Source organism: Cariama cristata, unplaced genomic scaffold, assembly GCF_000690535.1.
Source record: "Cariama cristata isolate BGI_N322 unplaced genomic scaffold, ASM69053v1 scaffold40235, whole genome shotgun sequence".
Lineage (NCBI taxonomy): Eukaryota > Metazoa > Chordata > Aves > Cariamiformes > Cariamidae > Cariama > Cariama cristata.
The window spans coordinates 55003-66414 of NW_009616559.1; the positions used below are offsets into that span (position 1 = coordinate 55003).

General features: G+C 39.4%; 1 protein-coding gene across 1 annotated transcript in view; it reads right to left on the minus strand.

The window, feature by feature from the left end:
- LOC104161691 (ataxin-7-like protein 1) overlaps positions 1-11233 on the minus strand; it is a gene marked incomplete at both ends in the record, with an annotated part of 39458 nt that extends 28225 nt beyond the window's left edge. Inside the window, one exon of the mRNA XM_009700210.1 lies at positions 11165-11233. Within this exon, the coding sequence (XP_009698512.1) occupies positions 11165-11233 (69 nt within the window). The remainder of the gene's footprint in view (positions 1-11164) is intronic.
- Between the last annotated feature and the right edge of the window lie 179 nt (positions 11234-11412).

Below are 11412 nucleotides of genomic sequence, written 5' to 3' on the forward strand. Positions count from 1 at the left end.
TTTGCCCAAGGTTCTCCAAGTCTTTGAAAAAGCCAAAAATAAAACAAAAGCATGAATACAGATTAGAACGACAAAACGTTACGACAGTGCACAAAAACCCCTGAGAGACCCTGAAGAGAAAACCTGAAGATTTTTCTTCGTTTCTTTTTTTCTCAGTAACTCTGTAAGACAATGTGTATAAGCTGTTGGGATGACTGAACATTGACAACATCCAGGGACAGGCAGAAAGTTGCTTGGGAAAGGCAGGCGAGGTAATGGATAAAACCATCCAAGTCAAAGAATCAGCTCAATCCTCTGTGTGTGAGCGAACAACTCTTTCCTGTAGCATTCTCCTCTTCCTGTCTCTTTCCTTACACAGAAGTTTAAAGAGTTCACATCTACTAAAGAGATGTGAAAACCTGAGCCCGCATCATGAATGACAGCCATTCCATATAACACCTTAAAAACCATTCAGTTCTGCTTTCTCAGCAGACAAAGAGAGTGCTGTAAAACATGCCTGCCTGTAGCATGTAGACAGCAACAAGCTTGCTTTACTCTGCAAGACCAGCAGAAGCCATACAACCAACACTGCGCCCAAGCTCTGGTGATACACCCTGCGCAGCCGGGGCCCAGTCCATGATAATGTAATTCTATGGCCTTGTCTCAGCCTCGGAAGCAGGAAGCACAGTCAGTATCAGCACGTGATAGATCACATAGATATATTATCTACTTATGATGCATTGCAGAGAACAGAACTACCAAGCTAGAAATCAGCAAGCAAACTACTTTCATGTCCATCACGTGATGTGATAGATATGACCAGTCAACAAAGCACAGAAGCATTCTGTTGCCACAGCCATGCCTTACGCACTCTTCTCTCTCCAAAATGCTGCTCTTCAAGGCTTTGAACTTTCTCAAAGGTACGTTACGGATTCAAGCATGGGGTTGTCAGAGAGCAAAAACTGCCAGCAGTCTTCTCTCCAGTCATCTCCAAAAGAATTCTTCATCCAAGAACCTGACTCAAAGGCTGACCTGGCATATACTGAATGGCGTCGATTTACTCTCTCAGCACTGCTCATTATTCCCATCCCATTATTTTTGATACCCAGGACTCCACCCTCTTTCACACTGACACAGTATTTTTTGCCTTTTTTTTTGTTTCCACCCTTGACGTTTTTTGTTTCTCCTTCCCACAACTACATCCAACACCACCAATCCTGAGCCCATGCTCATCTTACATATCGATTTCCTTCACTTTATTCTTGCCTGTCCTAGAATTTGCAGTGGAAAAGGAAACCAGTCTGGAAATGAGGTTATTGTACATTTTCTCTCTCTCTCCTGCTGCTTACTAAGCTGTGCCATTCCTCCTGTTGAGCTGAACCCACACCTGCAATTTCAGCCTTTTTTCCTCCTACTTTTGACTCACTCCTCAAACCTTTTCTCTTGTATCCATTTCTTTCTCCACAATACAATGCAAATATTTATTCCAAGAGAAAGCCAGAAAACATAATAATCATTTCACATTCTCCCTTCCCACTCTATTTCTCTTCCTTACTGCTCTCCCTTCTTCCTCCTACCACAGATATGAAACACGTATCCCACTCTCCACTTACATCACCCATACCTCACATCTCCATTCTCCTCTTGCTCTGACAGAACAACAGGACAGCCAATCAGTCTTTCCTATGTTTGGAAATCTACTTCTGACCTCTTGCTTCTCTAACTACACTTCTTTTCCCATCCATCTTTCACCTCTAAGCTCATTTTGAACTGTTTGATAACAAATTACACTTCTAATTTGTCTCTAACTCCAGTCAGAATTCCCTTCAGCTGTCCCTTGCACTCCACTGAAACTATTTTCACTAAAATGTCTAAAAACCTTTTACTGTTGCAATGTCAAAAAAAGTTAGTAATTTCTATCACCCTTAACCCTTGTGCATTCTTCATAAAAATTAAATGCATTTCTCCTTTTGAAGCATTCATTCTCCTTTTCTGACTTCCACAACTCTACCCTCCCCTGCTTCCCTTCCTCCCTGTACCAACCCCTTCACAGGTCACTGGGAGGCTCCTTATTCCTCCTTTGTCTTCTAGTAGGGCTTCGTTGAGCTACATCTTTTGCCCCTTCCCTTATGTCAGGGAATTTCATCCGCAAACTCAGCTCCTAAGGAGACAAGTCTCAAACAGAGTAGATTTATGCCTAAACAAAAAATCTCAGCCTATCTTTCTGACATCTCTTCTCACTGAGTTACTGTCAGCTTCAGCTCAACACAGCTAGAACAGAACTTAGATCTCACCTCTCGCACCCTCTTTTCTCTACCTCCTCTCTTCATCACTGTGGACAGCATTATCATCTTGCCCATCATTCAGATATGAAATACTATGTCATCTCTGACAATGACTTCTCTCTTGATCCATTCATTCAGGTTACACCTATATCTAAATGATTCTTCCTGTCTTACATCCTTGGCACAACATCTTCTCTACATATCTTCAGAGCTAAAGGTTTGTCCAGGCCTTCACTTCACATTAGTCACTAAAATTTTCTTCTTTTTCATTTTGACAAACATTATCCTGCTTGTTCACACTGTTCCAAAAGTTCTCTCTTCTGTATTGTCATACTGATCTACCATTATTCCCTCTGCATCATTCTATGCACAACCCTCCATTCCAACTCTAAACACTGGGAACAACTCTGCTTTGCTTTCCAGGTTTCTCTGTCTTACCTACACTACACTGTACACATTCAACTTGCTATCACACCATATGCTCCCATTTCTACTTGGCTCATGATGTCAGTATCCATTTACTAAGCTTTTAACAACCAGTCTGTATTTTCATTCAGGCCAGCTTACACACTTGAGTAAGGATACCTTCCAAACTCTTGCAAAACTACTTCACTGCACTCTGAACATCACCTTTAATCTTTCCCTGCCACAGTTCTAAGCAAGCCACTTTACTTTAGGCTAAAGTCTACCACCTATCACATTGGGCAATTAAGTGCTTTTGTTTGTCAATATTAAAACTCCTGCTTTGTCATTTATTAAAAAATTGTTCTCTGCAGCACAATGATTTCACAACACACACACATGCACACACCCTTCCTCCCTGCGCTGGTACCCGGCACAGTAGTGTCTAGTCTCTGATGGGGCTGCTAGGCATTAGGATCATGCAAATAATAATACTGCCTCCCTAACCATGGCAGTAGCAGATGAATTACTTATATTCATCCAGATCATTGTCCTCTGACTGTCTGCATTATCAGCCCCAAACAAACAAGTTTTTGGGGCTGTTAGTTGTTGTTGCAGTGGCATGGGTCCAACAAACTTTTCAGATTTAAATCATCAGTAGCATCCTGTCTCAATGAGACGTAACTAAGAGCAGCTTAAAAAATAACTGGATATGCTGACTACCATCTGATAATCTATCTAACCTGGACAATCAAAAGCAGCCAGCCTAAAGGCCACCTGAGGACAGAATACCTATCAGAGATTCAAAGATGAACACACATGATGATTTATGCTTCTGTAATTCTCTGCTTCCATTCTGATCGTTTCAGCTCAGAACAACGACCAGGTGAAGTCACCTTATTCTGTCACTGGAGAGGTCCAGGTCCATCTTGTTTTGTCTTGCTAGAGAAGATATTTTTGACCCAACAAACTTGCCAACAACTATTACTTATATGACCTTAACAGTGTCCAATCCAAACATAACTTCAAATTCCCAGTCTCCATCCACCCCCTGCGTCTAGCCCCCTGCAGTAGGAAAAGGAAGAGAAAGATGACTGGACAGAAAAAATCAAACACTGTATATTAAAAAACAATTATAAACAAAACAAACAAAGAAAAGAGCACAGCGAAGATCACTACACAGAATCAAACCCCATGAACTCTTGCCCTTTGCCAGTCATTCTTATGTCTTGATGTTACTTCATCAGTCACCCTTCTGTCTCTTCTGCTGAACACCTGCTCCAAGGGAACGGAAAGGGAAGCAAGCCTAAACCCCTTGTGTGCTGTGCACGGCTCTGTCACAATACAACTGCTTCCGTTTTACCAATGATTCAGGAGGGGCCTGCGGACTAAGTGAAACTGCACTAGATGCACACTGGTACCAACAGTTGTGCAGAACCTAGAACTTTTGTCTTCAAGTTCTTTGCTACTTCTGGCTGACGCTCTTTCTGATCTGGGAAAACTCCATTTCTTTTTTGCCAAACACCACACATTTTACAAATACATGCACACAGAAACCAAAAAGCAGGAAGACCAAATAATTCTAAATTCTAATTGCTGTCGAGAATACAGATAAATAGGAAGATGTGTTGGGCTTAAGGGCTGTATTATTAATATAACTTAGTAAAATATGAAAGGAAATTGCTGAATAATAAACACAACATTTCAGAAGTAAGGAAGACATCTTTATTTCTATCAAGTAGAGCAATCAGAAAGCCCACTTCTCCAGCAACATCACTGGCTTTCAAGCATAACTTTTAATAAGCCACACAACAAGTTATGACAAAACCACTCCCTTAAAATCATCAGCATTCAACCACAGACAGGGATGTAAAAAAGAAAAAAAAAAGGAAAAAAAAAAAAAAAAGAGAGAAATGATGCATGCAATAGTTTGTTTTCTTCTGCCTCGCATTAGTCTTAAGTAACTGTGCTCTATTCCATCTCCAATTTGAATCAGCTTAGACAGCTGACTACACAGCACAGCACTATGATAAAAAATTGGATCATTTTACCCACATGGCATCTATCTTTCTCATCTAGCAAGAGAACCATCAAAGACTTCTTGCTATACACTTGCTGAGAAACCTCTGTCAAACACCCTCACTGCATCACAACAGCATTTGCCACAGGACTTTTGGCATATAAATTACCTAAAGACACCAGCTTCACCTGGTATCCTACGCCATTAACTCCTGAATTAGCTTTTTCAAGGACAAGCTGAAGAACTTCTGCACCAAGTTGAACTTCGAAGACAGAAAGATCCAGCAACTTAATTCATGCCCATATAAACTGAAAATCTTTCTTGCTAGTTATTCCAAAATTACTCTTAATAACAAGTTGTCATGGCACTTATATAACCTTATGGCGGAGTTAATTCTTCAAGAAATACTCAAGTTGATACAATATTTTTACTGAAGGTGATCTTTCTTAGTAATGCACACAGTGTCACAAATCTAAACTTTCACTGGGACTACCAGAAACTTATGCTTTCTGCCTACAGGACTCCTGTGATCCACAACTTAAATAAAAAGATTTAAAACATGTTTTCTATAGGATTTTCCACTGCTTCCATCTCATACACCTCAGCCTTGGTTAAATGGCTAACATTTTTTGCCCCAAAGGTAAAACAGACCCTGAGAATGTCCTAATTTTTATCTAACTAGAACAAAAGGCCCATTTCACTGAAATTAATCCATTCCACAGTGGAAATGGTTCAACTCTTGTGCACTCTTTTTTTATACATGGAAACCTGTATTTATTTCATCTATAAACTATTAACCACATACAGAGGCACACATGTGTTTTTTATATCCCAATCAAAATTATATTCAAAAAGTCATTTCACTTTCTGTGGTGACAACAGGGCTTGAGGTACACTCTAGCAAACACGTCATTTCCCTCTTTCTCAAGTCTGGTTATAAATTACAACAAGTAGAAGGAATGTCAGAGACAGATCCTTAGTGACAGTGCTGTCACTTGACAGAAAATCACGCATGGTTTCCCCAACAGCGATCAAAAGAGGCACCTTAAACTACAGGAGATCTAACCTCTTCAGAATAACTGCTGCACAAACACTGGGAGAAATATCACCTGAACTCCATCAAGATATGTGCCACCTAACAAAGCCAGAATTTTTAAAGAAGCCATATATAGAACACCAGTTTTAGATACATATTCAAAAACATCAAAATCCTGATTCAAAACACAGAATGTCTGATCAGAGAGCCTTACCATTACTCCAGTCTTTTTATCCACTATGTGGGCTGATGAACTAAAGGACAGGTTTCAGAAAATAACTATGTAACTATGAGGATAAACTACAATGCTGACTAAATTTCTGGGCACTGTCACACATAATGCTTCATTCTTCCTCTGTCACCATTCCTTGAGACACATTAAATGAGGTGACAGCCACAACCAGGAGCCACGCCACCCCCTTGCACAGAAGCTGTCCAGGGGGGGCGGGAATCAGACTTAGATATCATATACTGAATTGATCAGGCATTTAAATGCCAGAATTCAATCCCATTGTCATTTCTCATCCTAAAGAAAACTGCCATGGGGACCTTTGCAGGCTATTCTTATTCCCAGCATAAAGATAGGAATGATAAGAAAAAGTTTCTCTTGACAAACAGCCAGAGTTTTGCACCCTGCCAGTTCTCAGTTCTTTCACTCCTCAAGCTCCACCTGAATATCACATCTGTTTAAGAACCAGTATCTCTGGAAGACCTTATTAGCTTACAGGGAAGAGAAAGAAAATTATACAGCATTCACCCCTCTCTTTTGCCCACTGCAAAACCAAAACCAAAACCAACCCCACATCACCAACTAAGGTGGTCTACATTCAATAACCTCACCTCTTTCTTTTGGGGTATGTGTTTAAAACTCGGTTATAATTTTCTTTCCCTTTCAGCCCTTTCCAACATTCCCTACCACTACAAAAAGGTGAAAGATGAAGGCACCTAAGAAAAACAACAATGTTTTATTCTTAAGGTTTTGTTTGATATGTTTTTAAAGGAGACAGACAGCACCAGTGGCAAACCACTAGTAAACAAAGAAATAAATAGTAATTAAAAAAAAAAAAAAAATCAACTCCAATCCCTATGCTTACATTAACCAGCTGGTTTTGTCTTGTCTTTTCTTTCACAATCTCATAAATAATTTTAGTTCTCTTCCTCTTGCTCTTCATAAAGTAGAATGTTGTATGCTACATCCTTTTCTTCCTATAGAAATCTCCCCTACCATCATCCAACCTCCTTAACTTCTCATTTTTCCGTGAAGAATGATGACCATCAAGATATTTTTCTGAAGAATGAAAAAATACTGAAAGCAAAACTAATCAGCATCCCTTTAATTTTGTTCTGATGCTGCCAAAGGATTTACCAAAAAGCTTTCCATCAGATATTTATGTGGGAAGTCAAAATAGGAAAAATATATTGTAAATGACTATCCAATAGATTTAAAACTCCAGTTTGCATGTGTAATCATGAAGTAAACTGGTCAAGTTTGGGGCTGTGCAATAATGATACAAAATCTCTAATTTTAACACAACATCAGAAAAACAGAATAGAATTTTTTATGTAACATCCTTAACGTTAAACAATAATGAGTGAGTATGGTTAGTGAAAAGATTATCCAAGACAAAACACACCTCATCAGATTGAGATCTCAATAACACAAACCCACTGAACTCAGAAAATGAAGTCCAGTATGACACCAAGGACCCAGATACAGATCTAAATCCCATAGGTCATATTTAACCCTGCTGTAGTTCACAAAGTTACACAGGATATATTGTGCTCCTTTACAGCCTGTGCCTACCTAGAAATACTCACAGCACTTAATGCTTGCACATTTACTAAACCAATTATTAATAAGAGTTACGTACATAAAATCAAAAAAATTATAATCTTCTATTATTTTCTTAAATATGGTATAAAGGAAAACATACGCCTCCAAAATGAATCAGGTTATGACTGATAATAAAAGATCATTGTATCTATCTCAGACATACAGTTAGTGTGACTTTTTACAGGACACAAATTGTCAAACAAATACAGACTCCTTTCACTATGCAAGCTATCTACAAGAAAATCTTCAATTCTTCAAATATGCCATTCAACTTTTTAAAATTCAATATAAATTCTAAAGGCTGCTCCAATTCTGATAACCTCTTTTAGCTAAGCTGGTTGGTTGGTAGTGATTTGTCAGATAAGTTACACAATACTGTTTCTGTTTCCTGATTAGATAAGCAGATAAGTTGGTTTGCTTTTTTTCTGGCACAAACACTTATGCATAAAATTTTTCATTTTCTGTGAACACCTGCAACTTTGTAGCCTCCTCTCCACAAATCTACATGCCAGTAAAAGTCAACCATGGACATACTGCATTTGCTAAAGGAAAACATAAAGTAAGTATTAGCATGCAAAAAGCAATTCCATGTACAAAACTGAACAAACATTCAGGAAATTTCTCTCCCTCTGCGCTGCCTACGTATCTGCTGTAGAATAAAGGAAAGCAGGGAGCAATATTTCTACTTCTCTATTTCTGCCCTAATGATGGGGCACATGGCCTCGGTGCATCTCTTGCATTACAGGAATGAACAGCATAGCCAGACTGCAACCCCTTTGACAAGGGATGTGCTAAGAAGGATCAACCACTCTGGCAGGCAGAGATTTGGCAGTTTCTCCCCACTACCCCTGGGGAAAGCTGCCTCCCAGGTCAACAGGAGGAGGAAGAGCAGCCCATCACTCTAAACACAAATAGCACACAATCAGAAAGAAGGCAGCGATGCAGGGATGAAGCTAGCTGGAAGTACGTTCTAACACCCGATATATTTTTTTTCTACAAAACCAAAGTGAAACACCTTCTCGTGGTCTGGGGGAGATTACTGTTTTCCCACCACCATGTTCTCCGCACACAGTTTCACTAGTCTAAAAAGGCTCCTTGCTTAACTGTTTACAAGGGAACGGCCACATAAATCTGGTCATTATCAACTAAAGTCGATAAAGCACAGACAAATACTACAAAAAGTAAATGCAGTGCGAAGAAATTTTACACTATTTTTATCAAACAGGACAGTAATTTTTGATACTTGAAGTCCTGTCTGTCCATCATCCCCCAGTTACCACACACAAGTCAAGCCTCATTTTTCTAAGACACCGCTTACAATCTCCTGGCACCACAAATACCCTAACAAGGCCTACTCAAACAGATAAGATTGCAAAGAAAAATGAGTTGGGTTTGGTATTAAGACCTACCACGACCACAACCCCTGTCTATGAACAAAGCAGACAAAAAATGTCAACACGTCACGTGACAGATGTGTGCAAGATCAGAGTAAGTGCACAAGCGTTTCTGCAAGTAGATGAGCAATGTTTTCTGCACACCAAGCTAACCCTTCAAATTTTTCCCCACCTTTATTAACAAGAATAGTGAGGCTCAAGGAAGATTTACAGCGGGTGTTCAAACACACAGATGGGTGTGGTGAAAACACTCGTATTAACAGACTGCTTAGGTGAATACAGTAGAAACATTTCAACACATACCAATTTATTCAAACTTCGTAAAAGTTCTAAGTGATCCAAAGCAAGCCACTACTTGGAAGCAATAAAATTCCTAAAGCTTTTTATTTTCTAAATATAGCAGTCAGTTTTGTTTTTAAAACCGTATTACAATCTAAGCACTATAAAATCTAACAAGTGCTTCACACCTGTCACTACCATAATGTCAGCAATGACATTACACTTTGTTTGGAAATAATTTTTCTGGATAGGAAGTTTAAATAGAGCTCTCTCCATGGAGTCTCTAACCCCCCCAAAAACAAACGATGAGAGACCAAGGCTGATAATCAAAACGAAATCGTTCTAGGAAACAATTTGCATATTATGTATGATTAAAGAGTAGGGACGTGCTTCAATCTTTATGTCTCAAATAGCTTATAATAAGAATTTGTGTTCAAGGACTTCTAGGCGCAAAACATTTTATCTCAACAAATTAACCTCCTTATGAAGGCCAAGCTTCAGTAGTAAGATTTTTGTCCGATTAATTTTGAATCGAACGTATGCTCAACATTACAGATAGATGTACAAACTGTTTGAGCCTTGAACCTTTTACCTATAAATATACTACATGAAAACCGCAGTTCTGTCTCTAACTCATTTTTGGGCTGGCAAAATAGAGAGGTTCAGGCACGTAAGATTCAAGACATGAACACAATCAAGCCTCGCATCTCTGTAAAAGTCTTTCAAAAGGGAGGTTTTACGGTATTTTAAATAATTTTATTTAATGTGTACTCCATGCAATTTTATAGTTTATCACACAAATCTACATTACTGATTAATTCATTCTTTTTTCAAGAGCTTGTTTAGAAAACATAAGATTCCTTTAAGCTGCCAAGATGCTCAAAACTGAACGCACGTGTAATGACAACTATAATATAATGAGAAACTTCACATCATTTCAGAATATATATTATGACATTACAGGTAACAGCGGGATTTCTCTCAGCATCAGTAAGTCACACCAAAGTTTCACTATGATGGGATTGTTCATTATGAACTGACTTCACAAGAAATATTTCTCATGACAGAAACCCTGTATGTGTACACTGCTTTCTTAACAGAACCGAAACAAACAGAAAGCTACGTGAAAATATGTCCCAAATCATTTCACTAGTTGCATTAGGCGTTACCCCAGCATGATGTTAACGACGCACATCACGAACAAAATGTGTAGATTTGATTTGCCTACTCTCACCACTGAAGTTTCTCCTCTCACAACTGACAGACCTGTGTCAATCATGGGGTATTAGCAAATACCATTGGCCTGGAATTTGCCTGTTCTTACTTATGGTACCAGAAAACCTTATGGCCCAAATGACTTACTGTGTTTGGTTTTGCATAATATGCATGGCTTAGCCTAACGTAAGACAATATCAGACGTTGGCCGCTCAGTTAACTGTAAGTGACACTCAGCAGTGAGAATGAATGAATAAAATGCGACTTGAGCTAAAGTGCATGAACTCAAAGATTGTAACAGACCATTTCTCTCCACAAGCGAACATGTTTTTCATTACGGTCCCTAATGATAATATAACGTTTAAAGTTGATGGACGGGTTTATATGCTTATCTTCACACAGAAGCAAGTGAGACGTTACACCAAAGGACAGGGTCCTTGAAAAAAAATCCAATATGGCCACTGACGTGTAGCTGTCTTTTGACTTAAAATTGCCTTATCTTTTACCACGTCTGTCAGTCACACGCATACACCTGTTATACTCGTACTTCAAAAGAAGTTGACACAGTGACAGTCATCTGCGTGTATCCAACCCTGAAACATTCTTCATGGGAGAGAGATCCATATGCTATTAAGACTACCCTGTCAAGGCCAAACCACAGTCATCCACAGCCACCAAGAGACAGACAGGTAGAGAGGTGAGCCAGCACTATCCACTTACCTTCTTTATTAAGCCTCATAACCTCCCTGCTTTTTCCACCCTCCTTTCCAGTCTCTTCTAGATCTACACCTGCAGAAGAGAAGCAGAGTCAGGAAGGGCCGAGGGCCCAGAGGTGTGCATTTATTGTTTGGCGGGGGGCGAGGAGAAAAGGTGAGGAGGTGAGCAGTGTTTCTATTTCCAACAGCAAAAGCACAATGGTCGGAGCATCTGCCAGGGAGCGGAACCGCCGGGCTCCCCGCGGCAGCACC